The 19,392-nt window shown below is 36.5% G+C and overlaps 2 protein-coding genes across 6 annotated transcripts in view; both read left to right on the top strand.

Annotated features, from left to right (window-relative positions):
- LOC307011910 (breakpoint cluster region protein) overlaps positions 1–15,675 on the top strand; it is a 56,689-nt gene extending 41,014 nt beyond the window's left edge. For all 4 annotated transcript variants that reach the window (XM_079638005.1, XM_079638006.1, XM_079638004.1 and 1 more), the window contains 12 exons: positions 270–345; positions 509–613; positions 716–790; positions 2,064–2,161; positions 2,362–2,481; positions 7,888–7,947; positions 10,385–10,494; positions 11,763–11,902; positions 12,009–12,143; positions 12,246–12,351; positions 13,365–13,527; positions 13,633–15,675. In XM_079638005.1, the coding sequence (XP_079494131.1) occupies positions 270–345; positions 509–613; positions 716–790; positions 2,064–2,161; positions 2,362–2,481; positions 7,888–7,947; positions 10,385–10,494; positions 11,763–11,902; positions 12,009–12,143; positions 12,246–12,351; positions 13,365–13,527; positions 13,633–13,722 (1,278 nt within the window). In that variant the 3' untranslated portion in view covers positions 13,723–15,675. The remainder of the gene's footprint in view (positions 1–269; positions 346–508; positions 614–715; positions 791–2,063; positions 2,162–2,361; positions 2,482–7,887; positions 7,948–10,384; positions 10,495–11,762; positions 11,903–12,008; positions 12,144–12,245; positions 12,352–13,364; positions 13,528–13,632) is intronic.
- A 1,150-nt stretch (positions 15,676–16,825) lies between these two features.
- specc1la (sperm antigen with calponin homology and coiled-coil domains 1-like a) overlaps positions 16,826–19,392 on the top strand; it is a 33,062-nt gene continuing 30,495 nt past the window's right edge. Inside the window, exon 1 of one of the 2 annotated variants that reach the window (XM_079637731.1) lies at positions 16,826–17,113. The gene's annotated coding sequence lies outside the window, so the exon portion shown is untranslated. The remainder of the gene's footprint in view (positions 17,114–19,392) is intronic. The other variant, XM_079637730.1, reaches the window with a different exon arrangement.

The following is a 19,392-nucleotide window of genomic DNA, read 5'->3' as shown; positions in this document are numbered from 1 at the left end:
CTGTGTTTGCATTTGCTTAAAAGGTCTTTAAGACTTTCGAAAACTTAAAGGGATAGTTTACCCACATTGTTAAAATTCTGACATCAATTACTCGCACTAATATTGTTTCTGTTTTCATGTTACGGCAGATAGCTGAACAATAACAAAGATTGGAATTCTGTAATAGTGTCTAAAAAGAAAACACAAACACACCAAGTTTAAAACTGACAATTCAAACAAGCCATTCGCAAAGGTTCTTATTTCTTGTGTGTTTTATTTCTTTACTTAAGGGCTATACATTCCTTATTTCGTCCGATTACGAGCGAGAAGAATGGAGGGAGATCATTCGGGAGCAGCAGAAAAAGTGTAAGCGCTGCTATTCCTCACAGAAACCTTCCTACGTCCAATAAAATCACAGCGGGATTCCGTAAACCGCTCTTTTCCTTCAGAGAGAGTGACTTAGTTAAAGTCAGATGTTGGTGGCTTCACTGACCAAGTCTCTCTTGATTTTTTGAACGTCTTCTACCAGGTTTCAAGAGTTTTTCTTTGACTTCGCTGGAGTTGCAGATGCTCACCAACTCCTGCGTGAAGCTACAGACGGTTCACAGTGTTCCTCTGACAATCAATAAAGAAGGTGAGTGCCTTTTTTATTTGCTTCATTAACAACTATTTGCATTTCTTTCTTTCAAGTGTACCTGAAACTTGTTATGACTTTAATTGCTTTTCCCCCTAATAGATGATGAATCCACGGGGCTGTATGGCTTTTTGAACGTGATTGTCCATTCTGCGACAGGACTGAAACAGAGCTCGAGTAAGTTGTCTGGCACGCGATGTCTCACCTAGTTTATGAGACTGGAGCGGTGTGTTTTTTTTGGCGGTTGCAATTAGATGGAGTGAAATCCGGCTCACAGTAATCATTAAATTATTGAATGCCTCCCTAATATGTGCGCACATGCATGAAAACACCTGACATGCTCCCTGCTGTTGTCAGGCAGAGTTCTCTATGAGCAGCTGTGGAACGGGGGGATTAACAGGGAACACTCCGTTCCTTCTTAAATCTGACTTTCCATCGTTAATTTCCGTCTCTCTTTGTATAGCTGCCTGGCTTAAGAAACTCGCTCATTTATTGTTTCTGCTTTCTTATAGCCTTTGTCTCCTTTAGAATCTTCCTAAATGTAGAGTAGGGTTGAACTGTATGAACCAAAAGCTCTTCACATACAGTGGTCGATTTAAGAAAAAAGCCCTTATAGAGGCTGTGTTACAGTGAAGGCTGGTCTTAGGCACGATTTGAAGCCAGTGTTTATTAAATAATTCAGTGTATTAATAATTATAATGAAAAGTAGATTGGTCAAAAGTGACAGAACCAAATACAAGACTGACAAAGTAAAGACCTTCATAATGATATTTCTATGAAAGGTTTATGTTTCAAATAAACAGTATTCTTTTTAGGTTTCTATTCCTCAATGAATCCTGAAAAAAAAAAAAACGTTTTTTTCTCCACAAAAATATTAAGCAGCACAACTGTGATAATACGACAGTTTTCTTGAGCACCGAATCAGCCTATTAGAATGATTTCTGAAGGATCATGTGACACTGAAATTTTATTTCACTATTACGGTTTTTACTGTATTTATTTATCAAACAAATGCAGTGTTGGTGAGCATAAGAGAGTTACAGAGGTCACATAAAAATCATACCGACTCCAGTAGTGTAAATAAATATATGTTTTATAGTGTTAATTTCAGTGTAATTTTAATGTTTCTTTTGCTTTAATTAACTAAAGTGTTAAGATGTGTTTGATGACTTATTCATTTACGTGATCTTATTTTTTTATATACAGTATATCTCTCTTTTTTCTCTTATTTTATTAAAGCCTTTTATTCAGTCAATTATTTTTTTTAAAATACATAAAAAACGTAGAAAATAACTATCATGGAATATATTTGATATCTAAGCTATACATTTTGTGATTTTGCTCATATATCCCTCTTCTAATACTTTTACCTCTAACTAGAAAATAACTTTCAGTTTTATATATATTTTCTATGTAACCAGCTTGTTGTCTGTTCTCTCCCTCACCTCAGATCTGTACTGTACGCTAGAGGTGGACTCTTTCGGCTACTTTGTGAACAAAGCAAAGACTCGTGTGTACAGAGACACCACAGAGCCAAACTGGAATGAGGTCAGAACTGCAGCGCATCGTCAGCACACACTTACCTGCAAAAACATTCAATGAGAAAGAAACCGATATAGTGTTAGAAAGGCAGATATAATAATTATATTAGTAAATATGTTACAGTTACTTTTATTTGAGAAGAAATGACACCCTGCAGCTTTAAATATGAAAAGACATTATAATGCAAGCTGACTCTCTTTTCACAGGAGTTTGAGATTGAGCTGGAGGGCTCTCAGACCCTCAGACTGCTGTGTTACAGTAAGGTCAAGCAGTGCATGGATGATGGGGAGAACATGGATCGCATCATGGCCAAGGGACAGATTCAGGTATGCTTGCTCATTATGTCCACTCATCACATGTAGGGATGCCTTTATATGATACTTGAATATTTTACGGAGCTTTGAGATGGTGAACTGCACATGATCCTCGCAGTGATCACAGAGCCCAGGGTTGATCTCACCAACAAACACCAGACAGTCAACAGTTTATTGTTTTGAACACTGCAGTTATATTGTGAGTCGTTGTTGAGATTTTCGGAATTTCTCAGGTTTTCTTTCACAGTACTTTTTTGTAATAGTAGTACATTTCAGTACACTGTAACTAAAAAATGTTTATTAATTGATTAATCTGTTGATTATATCTTTGATTAATCATTTAATCAGATAAAAGTGTATTTAATGTCCAAGTTTAAAGCACAAGGACCAATTAAGAACAAAATATTAAATATTAAAGCTACACTGTGTGATTTTTACCCCCCTCTAGCGGCGAAAAGGTATATGACCATCCAGTGAATATTAGTTTCTGTTCCTCTCAATTGCGATTTCGTTTTAACTCCTACGGTGGCCAATGTAGTCCAAGATTAACATGGCTTCCAGTTCGACCTCGTCCATGAGTGTTCCTTCAAGTGATGAGGTTACTTTAGAAAACTATTATAATTTGCAGTAATTTAATTTGTCAGTTAACATATAGGTTATGACATCTATGTAAAATGAATAATAGTTTTATGTTTTCGTTATTTTTTTACCATTTCATTGCTAACTTCAGCTATCAGGTTCCCAGACGAATGCAAGCTAATCTTAGTAAAGTAACTTTTATCAGTGCTATCGTTATTCTGTATATTGTACGACATCACTAGCGTAAGGCAACGTTTACATTGTAGGCTATATCATTTTCTCCGTGAGCAGAGATCAGCTGATGTGACGGAGGTGCGAGGGAGAGGGAAAAATAAAAACAGGGCGGGTGCCAGTGAATTGCGGAGACGCGAAAGGCGAAGCTTGAATTAACGGGTATGTCCCTCTTTGGCTAATGTACTTTCAAGATGGAGGGGCAACATGGCGACCGACATTCGAACCCCCCACCCGTATGTATTTTCAATGGCATATTATACACTCACGAGAATACTTTATTACTTGAACGAAGTAAACATACATTAATGAGCACATATATTTTTGAAAGAACTAAGTGTTTTTAGCTAAGAATAAACTAAAAAAGTTACACAGTGTAGCTTTAAGTTAAATTATGTATTAAATTTAATTAGGTTATTCAATTAAGGCACCGGCTATTTACACTAAGTGCAAATAGTGAAATATTTAAATGGCAAAATATTATATTTACACTAAGTGAAAAGAGCAGTATTTTCTTTGCAATACGTGTAAATAGTAGTTAGATGCTATACTTATAAATATAGCTACTAGCTACTTACAAATAGATACTATTTGTTTTAACATTATTGTACATTAAACAGTATGCAATAATAACAGTGTAAATTATTATAATTATTCAAATTATTAAATGGATGCCGCCTTATTGGGACAATAAAGCCCTCCCAACCTACCCCTTACCCTTTAATATTAAACGCACGTTAGACACTTTATTTCCACGTCTCAAATATTTTCTTCATTTTTTTTTAAAACAAATGCCTTTCCGATCTGATATGTGATGGGAAAAAGGAGTAGAGCGAGTTCGGCAAAACTCACCTATTGGGGATAGGGGACACTATTGCTCCTGGTGTCGACGCAGCATCATCTGTAATTTTGTCTGACCCAACCAGACCTCAGTGGACTAAGTTAGTGTAAATAGCCTCTGCCAACAAGACGGGATATTTGCACTTAGTGTTACATTAAATGATAAAAAATGAAGGTCCTGTCAACATGAAACTAAGCTTTGTGGCCTCATATGGGTTTTTTCCCCCATAGAACTGCGTTTTAACTTCTGTAAAGTGATGTAACCGTTTCTCTGTGCACAAATCCAAATAATCGGCAATGAAATTGTTGATTATTTTTATTACTGATTTTATAGTCATGCAAGTCATGCATCCGCAGGATAAAACAAGCCGGTGTACGTATAATCTGCTAGTTACTAAGCATTTACATTTTTAATGCCTAATGCAATGAACCGAACAAAGCCGGTAAGTTGTCCAGGTAGATAATCCTGCCAAATGCGGTGGTGTGGTCATGTCACCAGAGAAAACAGCAGAGGGAAGGCCTTGGGGAATTGCTTAGGTGTTGTGCTGGAGAAGGATTAGAGGGACTGTACTATGGATTGTCGTCAGAGTTGGAAGCACTCCAGAGAGAAAGTGGGACATGATACGCTGACAGAGTCCCAAAGGGGCAGGTGCGACATTACGGACGGGAGGTGTGAGGGCCTCTATCAGCAAATGAAAGCTTTTGTCTTAATCACGTGACCATTTGTTACCATGGCAACCATACGCATTTCCTTTGTGGCAACAGACTGTATAGTTGTTTACTTCAAACAGTCCAACCGAGATCCTTTATACCTGTTTGTATAGGGTTAAAAGGTTCAGTTTCTACTCATACGATTGTTACAACAAGATAAATAGTGATTGGAAGAACTTAATACTGTCCTAAACTTTGGAAGTCCCACATTTCAGAGCTATAACCAGAAAAACACCAAGCGAAACACTTGAAATTGTCTTGAATACATTGTTGGTAGGTCAGCTGCCACACTGGGCCGTAATCATCAGGGTGGGTGGAGATTCAGTAGTTAATCCCAGGGCTCCATCTGTGGAACAGCTCTGTCAGGGGAGATCTGTGTGTGTGTGTGTGTACTCAAGACTATAGCAGACAAGATTCACAACAACAGGTTCATCCGGAACAGCATGAGAACGGTTATACCAAAACACGCACTGCTTCAGGATCACATGGAACGCAAGCCTGCAATTGTGCTAGAAGATCTGAATTTGACTGTGCTTCTGTGAGCGGGGAGGGATTCGTGTTCCTGTATCCTGCTGCGGCTTGTCATTAACAGTAGCTTCCTCTGAGGAGCCGGAGTAAGATGGGCAATAAGGACCAGATCCAGAATGGTGAAGAGAATTGTGGTAGAATGAAGGCTGTGAGCAGTAAACTGATGAAGGAAGAACTCATTAGCAGCTGTGAAGTGGAGGAAGAGGAGAAACAGGAGGAGGAAGAGGAGGTGGATATTGGCCTCAGGAGAGGTCCCAGCACCGGGGCTCGACTGTGGGGTAGAGTTCGCAGCACGCTCCTCAGGCAGAAGGTAACGGGAGACTCACCTCCTCGTGTGAGGAATTCTAGAAATGAGAAACTTGCTTTGAGATATATTATTAAGCAGGCTGGTTAGGAATTGAGATAGTAAAGTGTGGATTTTACCATCAGTCATTGCAAGAAAAAAATTATTTGATCTGTATTTTGTGGCATCGGTTAAACAGTAGGGTGTGCATTGTTTTGGTAAAACTATACAACAGAAATTGTGATTTGAAAACTATTTAGGCTTGAGAATGGGTACATAAGACACCCTGGTGTACAGCAGGGCTTTCATACCTCCAGGGGGCAGCAAGGGGCTGCAGGGGTCAAGATATATTTATATATACAGGACCTGTCAAAAGTTTGGAAACATTAAGAGATTTCTTTCAAAAACATTAAAAAATCCTTAATCTCACCAAGGCTGCATTTATTTGATAAAAAATACAGTAAAAAAAGTAATAGTATTATTACAATATAAATTAACTGGTGTCTGTCTGTTGTGATATATTTTCAAATATAATTTATTCCTGCGACGCAAAGCTGCATTTTTAGTAAAATTTTTAGTCTTCAGTGTCACATGATCCTTCAGAAATCATCAAACACATAACCGTGCTTTATTATGAATAAACGTAACTCAAGATCAACATCAAGGGGTGTAAGAATATATCACAATACAAAAATGCAACAATATGTATCGTGGATAGTGACATCTGCATTGTGTATAGTTCACCCAAAATGAAAATTTCCGTGAGAAAAAAATGGTTTTAGTGGCAGCACTATATTACCCCTACCAGGGCCCCCCCCCCCCCCCCTGCAAGTGTACATGACATACTCAAAATAAAAATGTTGCTGCTAATAAGTCATCCTAAATAGACACATAACCAACATATATTTAGAAAGCCAAAACTTGAGAGTTCACAGTTCAAGACTCAGAATTACTCAGACTGTTATTAATATGGGGATATATACGCTCAAGCATAACAACAAAAACAAAAAATATTAAGAATATATTTATCAAATGTATAAAATATTATGTGAATGTAGAATAATAACTTATAACCACAACCAAAGTGAAGCCACAAGTGTGGTCATGCTTCATTTCAAATCTGAGGATGATATTATGCATTATACAAAGCATTATACAATGTAAGATCATGTCAGGGGAGTTTTTAGAGAAGGCTGATAAGATGCTAATCAAGTATTTGATTGCCCTGTAAACACACATTTGCAGACTTTGACGAATGTCTGGCGACGAGAACTGCTCCATTCATGCTCTGTTGTTGTCAATCTACGAACCTTTCACACCTCTGTGTTTCTACTATATGTGATGTTGAATATAATGTATAATAATGCAATGGGGAAATATTTGGCATGAGTGTATCGTCCTCTTATGCTTGACCAGGACTTAATTTATTTGATCAAAAACAGTAATATTGTGAAATATTATTACAATTGACAATAACTGTTTTCTGTTTGAATATATGTGATGGTACTGTGATGCCAAAGCTGAATTTTCAGCATCAGTGTCACATTTCCTTCAGAAATCATTCTAATATGCTGATTTGTTGCTCAAGAAACATTTCTTCTTATCAATATTGATATCATATCATTATGTACTCTTGTATGATGATGAAAAATGCTGTCTGGACATCTGTGTACAGAATATGACATTGATTGTTGCTGTCATTTCACCATGTTCTAGTGCACCAGTTGCCTCTCAAATTAGATAAATCAGATTTGCTGGCATGAGTAAAACCGACCAATCAATACAGTTCTTTCCTTTGGCAGCAAGCTGGTAAATGATGTTGTCACATCAACCATAGCAGATCGCAATAAATACAAACTGACATCTGGTATTAGAGACACTGGATTGATACTGACAACTGATTATGTGGATGTTATGTAATACTGGGCATAAGACTAGGGAAGATGGACATATCATAAAGAAGGGATACTGTTCAGATCATAATATTCTTTTGGTTGTGCATTTCTGTTATTTTAAGTGATTTTGCCTGTGAGTGTAAATTAATAGAGTATTGTGCATACTTTGTGCCTGGACAGCTATCGTCACTTGTCCTGGCTCAGCTCATTTGTTTATTTATTTATTTTGCGAAATATAGATACTTTCCAGTAGCGTGATCACGGAGTTGCCATTTTTAGCAGGTGACTGCGTTTGGGTCGCACTCAGATAAGGATTATCCTCTTGATTGACATTTGTCCCTATTTTCACAGCTGGATCCTCAATCGCTGCAGGGTAAAGACTGGCAGAGGACAGTAATCAGCATGAATGGGGTCAGTGTGGCTCATCCTGCACAATAATAACACCTTTACTAATAATAGGAGCAATCACTTTATTAAATGTTCAAAAGTCCATTTACATTTAAATAGGCCAGCACACTTTGATTGAGATCATCTGTGTATATCTGGGAAGTAAATATAATGGATTTTGCTGTGTCATAGCAGAGAACTGTGAAATATATGATGATATAACCATATGTTGGTACTTGTCTATTTGCAGATTTTGTAAGATATTTCAATTGTTTTTGTATTTATTATTCCCTAATGCTGTATAACAGATACATTTCAGTAGATTTCATTTGTCAGAATAATAACTAAAATTGCTAAAATTACAGTTTCAACTCTCTATATAAATACACTACTGTTCAATTGATTTTTTTTTTAATGTTTTTGAAAGTAATATTGCATGTTTAAGGCTGCATTTATTTTATTTAAAAATACTGAAGACAAGTATTGTGAAATATTATTACAATTGAAAATAACTATTTTAATATATTTTAAAAATTTTGTGACGGCAAAGCTGAATTTTTAGCATTATTACGCCAGTCTTCAGGGTCACATGATCCTTTAGAAATCATTATAATATGATGATTTGATGCTTAAGAAACATTTCTTATTATAATTCATTTTGAAAACAGTTGTGCTGCTCAATATTTTTGTGTAAACCGTTCTACGTTTTTTAAAGTTTCTTTGATGAATACAAAGTTCAAATGCACAGCATCTATTTGACATAGAAATATCAGTCACTTTTGATCAATTTAATGCATCCTTGCTGAATAAAAGTAAGCTTAGAAAAGTAAATTTCTTAAGCTTTTGAACATGTGTGTGTGAGTGTGCGTGCGTGTGTTTGTGTGTACACAGTTGTGGTCAGAATTATGGGCACCCCTGGTAAATATGATCAAAGATGGCTTTAAAAATAAATGTGCATTGTTTATCCTTATGATCTTTCATTCAAAAAATTCACATACCGTAAATTTAACCTTTTTTTTTAAAAGTAAAATAATTGAAAGTGGGGGGTAAATCACATTATAAAATAAATGCTTTTCTCCAAAACATGTTGGCCATAATTATTGGCTCCCTGTTATTAAATACTTTTTGCAACCTCCTTTTGCCAAGAATAGTTAACTGCTCTGAGTTTTCTCCTATAATGCCTGATGAGTTTGGAGAACAACTGACAAGAGATCAGAGACCATTCCTTCCATACAGAATCTCTCCAGATCCTTCAGATTCCCAGATCCATGTTGGTGCTTCTTCTCTTCAGTTCACTACACTCATTTTCTATAGGGTTCAGGTCAGAGAACTGACCATCATGGCTGAAGCTTCCTTTTGTTCTCAGTGACACATTTTTGTGTTGATTTTGATGTTTGTTTTGGATAGTTTTCCTGATTAAAGATCCAAACACGGCCCATTATACGATTTCTAGCAGAAGCCGTCAGTTGTTGTTTTTTATTTTTTGATATTTGCTAGAATCCTACCATGTATCTGAACAAGAAGTCCAGGACCTCCAGCAAAAAATAGGCCCACAACATTAAAGATCCAGCGGTATATTTAACTGTGGCCATGGGGTACCTTTTATCCCTGTGTGCTGGCAATTTTTTATTTTTTTTTCTAAATCTTTTAAAGTTCTAATCGTGTCTGACAACTGAAAATGCTGGAGTTTGTTATTGGATGAATGAGGAAGATTTGTCTTAAAACCCTCCCAAACAACATGTGGATAATGTAGGGGGTGGTTTGAATTTTTTTCTTCAAGACTCAACTAATCTCTTTCCTCATATTTATAACCTCTAGTTTCCTCATATTTATATTGTGAAAGTCATAGCTAGACAATTTCATGTTCCTAGTTACCCTGGTGTGCTATTTTTTTTTAAATATTAATGGGAAATATACTTCAGAGATATTTTACTCATTAACAATTCTAGGGGTGCCAATAATAATGGCCAACGTGTTTTGGAGAAAAGCATTTATTTCATAATGTATGAATTCCCAAATCCCCACATACACACACACACACAAACAGACTTTCAATTATTTTACTTCAATGAAAGGTTATATTTTTGCGAATGTTTTGAATGAATGATCAAAAGGATAAACAATGCAGATTTATTTTTACAGCCATCTTTGATCATATTTACCAGGGGTGCCAATAATTCTGATCACAACTGTATATACTGTACATAGACACACACACTGGTTATATCTACTTACATCCTCCAATCAATAGTTAACAATCATTTGTCTACTATAAAGTTTTAGCAGTATGAAGCAATGATGGATTATCTTGGTCATGTGGCTTGAGTTTAAGCTGATGCCCACAGCTTACAGTGATTTAATTCATGATTATATGATAGGTGAGATTGGGCACAGAGCTCTTTTGTTCTCATCAGTGAGATGTTTTTGTAAAAAAGTTGTGCACATTCATCACTCTTTCCAGATTGAGGTCAAGCTGTCTATGCGGTTTACCAGCAGAGAGTTCAGTCTGAAGAGGATGCCCTCCAGGAAACAGTCCGGAGTGTTTGGGGTCAAGATCGGGGCCGTCATTAAGTGAGTCAGCCTACAGATCAATCTATCCAGTGTATGACTGATATATATACATTATATAAAACACAGTATTAATATAATGGATATAATGTTTTTTCCTCATTTCAAAAAGTAATTTTTGTATAAATAAATTAATAGTATTTGATTTTTATTTATTTATTGTCCAATCACATTAGACTATTCCAGTCATATCAGTAGCCTAATAAAAGCCTAAAAAAATGTTTTCTTTACATGGAGCTGGTCGCCTCATGTGGGCTTTCATGTTGTGATCACATGACCAGCCAAACACTGCTTATTTTTACTTTGTATCCCCCTTATTTTTATATAATTTCATAACTGGAAACGTTTGTTTTTGAGTAATACTGCATTCTCACCACTAGATGGCAGTTTAAGCCAAAAAGGCTAGCGGAGTGCGCTATCATTTATAAATTAATAAAGTTATATTGTATTGTAAAAGTCCATCGTGATTCAATAATAAAAGCAGTCACATTCCACTCACACATCTCTCACTCCAAGAGCAACACCAGTCAGATATCAGCCACGTTTCCCATAATTTAGAAGACACAGGGACCCTTCTTAGAGTGTTTTTATAGACCCACCTGACTCAAATGAGGTTTCATAAAAATAAGGAGTGGGGAACACTTCCTTTTAATAAAGCGGAGGAAAGGTGGTCTTCATCAGAAGGGTTTTTAAAAGCAGAAAGGAAAAAAAGAAAGCAACCCCATTATGGACTTCCTGAGAAACAGGAAGAAATTATTATTAAAGGCAAGGGTTTGCCAAGGGCTTCCCTCAGAGGACTGCAATAAAAACAGGACTGTGGATTTAGGAATTAGACTCTCAGATATGCATTTTTCATAGTTTAACAGCAATGCATAAGGGTGAAATATTGCTCTGTAATAATAGTCGTTTAAAAAAAAAAACATGACAGTTTTGAGAGGGATTTATGCTGGACAAAATGTTCATTTTCCCTGGTGGCCTCATTATGATGTTGATATTGGAATGCTCTGTCAGGATAATGCAGATGTAGGTTTAAATATAGGCTGTGAGAACGTTGATACCATAAAGTCATTTTCCTTTCATAGTGAACAAATAAACAAGCTCTTTGAATATGCTTGTTTTTTTTTACATCCCAGAAACGGGCCAAAAGATTTCCCATCATTTTCTGTGGTCATAGAATTTACAGCTTTAATACTGGCGACGACAACAAAAAAACAGCGAACATTAATTTTCCAGACGCTCGTTGTTGACTTGTGTGTGTTTGTTCCTCTCAGACGGGAGCACTCCAAAGTGCCTCTCATTGTGAGACAGTGTGTGGAGGAGATTGAGCGCAGAGGGATGGAGGAAGTGGGCATCTATCGTGTCTCTGGTGTGGCCACAGACATCCAGGCCCTGAAAGCTGCCTTCGATGCCAGTGAGTACCGTAGCACTTCTTGCAGGGATGAACAAAATCAAATTATGAAAATATATGATATGATTTTTAATATGGCTAAAAATGTGAATGTTTTGTGTCTCAACAGACAATAAAGACGTTTCAGTCATGATGAGCGAGATGGACGTGAATGCCATTGCTGGAACACTGAAGCTTTACTTCAGAGAGCTTCCTGAGCCCCTCTTCACCGATGAACTCTATGCAAATTTCTCTGAAGGCATTGGTTAGTTGAGAGTTTTTCAAGTTATGATGAATAATAGTTTATATAAAACAGTTCACATTAATAATTTATTGTTGTTTTGTTTTGTTTTCCCATTTACTTTAGCGTTGTCGGACAGTGTTGCAAAGGAAAGCTGTATGCTGAACTTGTTGCTCTCACTACCCGAACCAAACCTGCTGACCTTCCTGTTTCTGCTGGACCATCTGAAGAGGTGAAGATTGTCCCATCAGTCAATTTCAATAATATGATTCCTAAGTGAATCCTTGTAAAAACCCGATCCCAATCTAGGAACCATAATATCATAGAAACCACATAAAATACACTATCTACTGCATAGCAGTGCATTTTTTTTTACCAAACTATATGTGAATTAGGGCTGTCAACAGAATTGAATAATCACAATTAATCTCATAATTTATACCAGTCATTAATAATGAGAAAGACTTATTTAACTGAGTGAATAAATTAAATACGTTTATTTTTGTCTTCATGCCGGGTGCAAACTATAGGATTTCTAATAGTCCTTTATGACTGTGGCTTGTCAGACTGTATAAACATGATCCCCGCTGTTAGCCAAGTCACACCGTAGGATCTCGGTTGTCATTAATGTCAGTCAAGTCAAGACGTGTTAAAAATGCAACAAGACTCGTCCGGGGTTTTACATCATCAATCGCGTTCGGTGACCGTGAGCTGCATTTACATGTGGGGTAGAAATGGTGCCTAGCAAACAAAAACAATCTTTAGCGTTAATTTTATCATGACTTTACTGGAAAATAAGGAAGATTTGTGTGTGGAGGCAGTGGTCATTTTTTGTTGCCTCACTAATTGCTTCACCGTTTTCTGCGCTCCTATTGGTTTTTGATTTGAGGGTTGACGTAGGAGAAGCCACACTGCAGAACTGCGCCTAAAAACTTTTGACAATACCAGAATTCGAAGAGAAATTTAACGCAATGGTCATTAATCAGCTGTTGTTGAACATGTCAAACTAGCGGTCAAGGACTTTAGGTTTTGGCCTAGGATCAGAGGAATATGTTAGGATTCACAACGTGTACAGTGTGAACCCGGCTTAAGTTGACTCCGACAGCCCTTTTTTTTTTTGCACCATTCACATTTTCTTCAGATATAGTATTACCGTACTTGTGTTCTTTGAATAACTTCCAAGAGTCAGATTTGTTTTAGGCCCACACTACAACTGAAACCAACGTTCTTGATTGTTTCCCTCAGGGTGGCTGAGAATGAGAGCTTCAACAAGATGTCCTTCCACAATCTCGCCACAGTGTTCGGCCCAACCCTCCTTCGCCCTTCTGAGAAGGACAGTAAAATTCCAGCCAATCCCACACAGCCCATCTCTATGAATGACAGCTGGTCTTTTGAGGTTATGTCTCAGGTAACACATGCACACTAAGTTCTAGAATACTAGAGTTCTGGTTTTAACTGTCCTAAATGTATTGGTTGGATCTGTTGGTCAGATTGTTCCTCTTCATCTCTGTAGGTCCAGGTATTACTATACTTCCTGCAGCTGGAGACGATCCCTACTCCAGATAGTAAACGTCAGAGTATGCTCTTCTCCACAGAGGTTTGAAGAGAAGCTCAGGTGCATTGTGGTGTGAAATGCCCTGGGAATGAAGTGATTCAGCATGTGACCAATAGAGGGCATGAACAACCTACTGAAATCTCCCAAGCGGAGTGAATTCCCAACGGCATCGGTAGCATTCTGTTGATATTTCTGGAGAAATTCACAGTGAAGAATGACAAGCCGGCCTGATATCTTCTCACGGACTCACTGTTACAAGCACTTAAAGTTACATTCAACATGCAGGTGATGTTGTTTATTTTCACTGTCATCCATTGTAACTTTTCTGACTGAACGGTGAGTGCCAAGCTTTCTCGTAGGTCATTGGATGGTCAATGTTATTCTTGCGTTTTGTCTTGTTCCTTTCAGCACTGTGGGTTTATAAAGAATGACAAATTCCAGTTTTCCATGACCGTTTTATTTGATCTGACATTCTGCTCACCTATGATTTATGTCTTCCCGTGGCGAGGGCTACGGAACATCTGAACACTCAAATCATGAGGAACACATTTATATGGCCCTTTTCTGATGGATAAAACACAACGCAGAGAATTCAGATGCGAGATTCTTTAACCAATGTGTGACTATGGTCAACATAGTAGCGGTCTTAATGATGACCAAAAAGAAACTATACAGTGGCACAATTATAGTTTCTACCACTCCTAAGATTCCCAAGAAAATACATTGTTCGGTTTATGAAAACATTTCCCTGTTTTATGTCACATAAATCCACTTAATATTGGATTACTGAGCCTATATTAAAACAATACAGTACACATGGGTAATAACACATGACATTATAGGACTAGAACACTGAATCTTTCAGTGCTTTTCTAAATGGAAACCTCACATAACTTAGAAAACAAATGGTAAAACTAGTTTTAAATCTTTATATCATATAAGGCATTGCATGTTATTGTTATGCATACATGCTTAACCGTAACTGATGGACTTAATACTGTATATTAAAATGAATATAGGAGTTCTCCATCAGCGATATCACTGCTACTACACTCCTATTATAGAGCAAAAATTTACTTACCGTAATTCAAACACTGTAAATCTTTCTTGTTTAATGGTTTGGGATCTGTTTTTCTCTTCTTTTTTTTTTGCTGTTCACAAAACTTGCAAGCACTTTGCGATCCTGAACAGTGCCAATACCTTGCCCTGTTAAGTGTGTATGTAAATTGTTTAGTTTTGAATGGCTAATGTGCATATATCTGTATTATGTTGTTCAGTTCAAAGGAGAGGTTGTGTATTGTTAGGATGTCATGTAACATGCAGGCATGTTGATTTGTTTATGACTTATGTTCCTTTAGAGATTACCTTTAGTTACGCTTGTGTATTTCCTTTAGAGTAAGGAAAACCCGAGACATTCCTGTAATTGTGTTGAAGATCATTGCCTTTCTCTGTTCTTATTCCATTGTATGTTCCGGAATCTGCACTTCCTTTATCAAAGTCCTTCTGGAATTACAACTATAGCCATTCCTCGCTTTTCTCTCTTTTATTTGGGCCATTACACACTGTACTGATGAAGATATTCCTGGCTGCCATTTTACAACCCAACCTCCATGATGAGGAAATGTTCTGTATATGGATAAGTATTGCACAGTTGAGATGGATTAAAGAGATGGATCACAATAAACTCCTTCATCCTCTTGTTTCCTCGGAGCCGTTGACTGTTCTGTGTGTTTATCTGACCGATGGCCAAGTACATTAAACGTTCCTCGAAAAGAGATAGCATTACTCCCCAGAAGACGTTAGGACACAGTGGTTTGCGTTCAGCATTCCTTCCTCTTCTGAGGCTCTATTGTGAAACGATAGTCTTCGTTTATTGTTTATACTGGACTCAAACTGCACAATGCTACACTTGTATGGCAGATCTATTTAAGTGTGGTCATAATGTGATTCTGTACAAAGTAGATGAATAATAAACATGATGTTGGTTGAAAAGATAATTGCAAATCCCATGTTTTTGTTGATGCTTTATAAACAATTAACTGACATAAAATATATATTCATTTGATAATTTTCAGGATTCTTTAATGAATAGAAAATTCAAAATAACAGCATTTATTTGAAATAGAAATTAATTGAAATAGAAATTATAAATGTCTTTACTGTCACTTTTGATCCATTTAATGCATCCTTGCTGAATAAAAGTATTAATTTAGTTTATTTTAATAATTAACACTTTACAATAATGTTCATTAGTTAATGTATTAGTATTAATGTATTAACTAACATGAACTAACCACGAGCAATACATTTGTTACAGTATTTATTAATCTTTGTTAATGTTAGTTAATACAAATACAGTTGTTCATGTTAGTTCACAGTGCATTAACTAATGTTAACAAATACAACTTTTGATTTTAATAACGTATTAGAAAATGTTTAAATTAATAAGATTAATAATAATGAAGAAGTACTTTCTTAGTTAATGTTAACTATGGTAGTTAACTAAGGTTGTTAACTAATAAACCTTATTCTAAATTGTTACCGTTTATTGTAAAAATCATACGGACAGCAAACTTTGTAACCCTCTTTTCAGTGGCTATTTGTAGAAAAAGAAAAATGTAATGTTTTGAAGAGTTTTAGGTTTTCGACTTTATTTTCTACCTTATTAATTGAAAGACTCAATTAGGCCTATCGTATTAATCAGACTTGTAATCCAGAAAGACTTTGTCTGACTCGTTTTGTGTGCTTTGGACAGCATAACAAGAATAAAACACCAATAAACTTAAGTAGTGTATGCTTTGTTTCAATGATGTCAAAGTGTATTATGACTAATGCTGCTGTATCTTCAGTTGCACTTGTGATTCATGCTTATCTGCAAAGACTCATAAATTACAAAGAATCAAGTGAATGATTGTCAAAATTATGAAGAAATTAGACAGATTAGATTCAAGATAGAAGGGGATTGGAACAACACAACGTACACATCTTTGTACATAACTCACATTTTAGGCTACTACTGCTGCAGATTTATAGATAGGCATATGAATTAGTATGACACGTTAATACCGATAGATTTAAAAAAAAAACATAACTCAGTACAATTTGTAAAACAAAAGTTGGTTGTTTTCAGCTAACATAATGAATATTTCATGCTGCACAGCTGTAATATTGAAACACATGTGGTAGGCGGGCGCAGGGTGAGTGTGTGTGTGTGTGTGACTGGTGATCTGATCTACTGTGTGTTTGTCTACTGTCTGTCAGTCGCGCTGTGTTTTTGCAGTGGGCAGCCAGCCGTCAGTGTAGCATGAAACGGCTATCTGCCTCTCAGAAACGATGCCACAACTAAAACTCCGGAATACCCTTTGTTATCTACCCTCGAACACTACCAAGAATATCTACCCTGACGGGCGCTTGTACAGACAAAAAGGAGGGAGCCAAGGTAATAAATGAAACATTTATTTCACCTCGCATCCTGTTTAAGTAGCACATCCTGTTAGCATTAGCGGTTAGCCTGTAAACTCACAACCATGCCGTAAACACTGGACTGTAGTGATGAAAGTGGATTTCAGATTGGTCATATTTTTGTGTTTAGACAGATTTTGTGTTGTTCATGCTGTTGTGAAACATGTCACGTTTGTAGGGATGGTCAGCTCTCGAACTGTCCAGTCAAACCCTGTTGGGTCATGGCCATCAATATCTGGTATTTGTCAGATCTAACGTTAACTTATCTGAGAAAGCAAGCTAACGGTGTTTCTTGCTAACGGTTCACTGAAATGTTTACATTAGTAGATTCCTTCTTAATTTAATCATACACATTTACAATAAAAACAGTCATTCAATGTAATGAGTAAACATACAGATAGTGTTTCGAACCATAGTAAGTTAACGTTTAGCTGCCTACTGAGGGACAACGTACATTATTATGAATGGTTAGATGCCTTCAGATGTTCAGATTATATTCGGTATCCTATATTTGATCATTGACGGGTCAATAAGTTAATATTAATGAAATTAATTTACTATATTTTCTATTAATAATATTTATTATTTAATATATATATATAAATATATATATATATATATATATATATATATATATATATATATATTATATGCTTATATAATATGCTTATTTTGTATTTCATTTTAACTTCCAAAAAGACCTTAGTCACTCAGGGTAGAGCCATATTTAACTTTTTGACATGAATGAAAACGAGGCTGTGAGGAATAGAATCAATACAGCATTGTGGTAAAATGCAATTTTCTCAAGATGTAAAATAAATCTCTTATATCCCCAGAGTGTGTGTGTGTGAAGTTTTAGCACAAAATACCCCCACGGAAATTTTTATATAGCAATGTTAAAGTTGTCACTTTTTGAGGATTTGCTGATTTGCAAAAACACACCGTTTTGTGCCTGGCCCTTTACATGCAAATGAGCTGCTGCAGAGGGCGGGGTTTCAAGAGCTCGCTGGGATTACCTCACGCAGATACACTAAAATTACAGAAACTGTTCTGTCTGACAAAGATGGAGAGACTCAAGAAGAAGTGACAACACAGAATGCAACAGGACGTCTCTGAATGGTTAGTTGATGAATTTATGTTGCTGATGTGGAGTTTACTATCTTGCATGTGAAAAGATGGATGCTAAAGTTTGAGCTGACTCACAAATGTACTCTTATACAACAACTTTTCCTCTTTTCAACATGGACTGCGTTCCCGGGGGCGGGGTTTATGTACATTTTAGGCTTGCTGATGTCACTAACCCCGGAGGAATGTCGTGTAGTCCATGCCAGCCGTTTGTTGTAGTCCTTTTCTTTAAAAGCAAGTATCTTCCTTTGCTTTGAACTTTGAGCGTTGTAACTTTGCAGATGTTGTTTATGCTCAAACAGCAACATTTCTCACTCACTAAAGTTAGAAAAGTGAAATCATACTTTACCACCCCTTTTGACAACATACTGATTGTTCAGCTGATGAAACGTCTTTCCGCAAAAAAAAGTATTTTTTCAAAAACTCTATGAAACAGTTTTGAAAGTTGTTAGTTGTGAAACTTGCGTGATCTAGGACCTTGTGAATACCACCAGAGGGTTAATTGACATACCGGTAGTTAGTTGGTTTAAATACTTTCGATGTTCATTTTTGCTGGGATAAATTGATGCAGAGTGAATTAATTTTGTCAGCTATTTTTATATTTAGTCTTAGTTTTAGTCCTTTGTCTAATGTAGGCTACTTCATAGTTTTTATCACATTTAGTCAACCTTGTCCTGTTTTTGTTTAGTCAAATTTTAGGCCCTGTTTACACCTGACTGGTATTAAAGGAACACTCCACTTTTTTTGTATAGGCTCATTTTCCAACTCCCCTAGAGTTAAACAGTTGAATTTTCCCGTTTTCGAATCCATTCAGCCGATCTCCGGGTCTGGCGGTAGAACTTTTAGCATAGCTTAGGCAGCCGACAAAGTTTAAATCCCGTCTGGCTAGCGCGCTTCCCATAATGTTTATGCATTAGGTCAGTAGGCGGAGAGCTGTGGTCTTTTGTGGCTGTTCGAATGCATTCGACTACATGATTGTTTACACTACCTCTTGAAGTGTGGTCAAAATTGGACAAACTTAAAATGCTTTAGACCCCGTTTACACCTGTATTTAAGGGCATTTATTGTGCTACTAAAATCCGTATTTTCATATCATTTGCGCTTCTGCAGTGTAGAGAGTGTATGGTTGCC

Source organism: Phoxinus phoxinus (genome assembly GCF_949152265.1).
Source record: "Phoxinus phoxinus genome assembly, chromosome: 15".
Classification (NCBI taxonomy): domain Eukaryota; kingdom Metazoa; phylum Chordata; class Actinopteri; order Cypriniformes; family Leuciscidae; genus Phoxinus; species Phoxinus phoxinus.
This window is presented reverse-complemented; position numbering and strand designations above follow the sequence as displayed.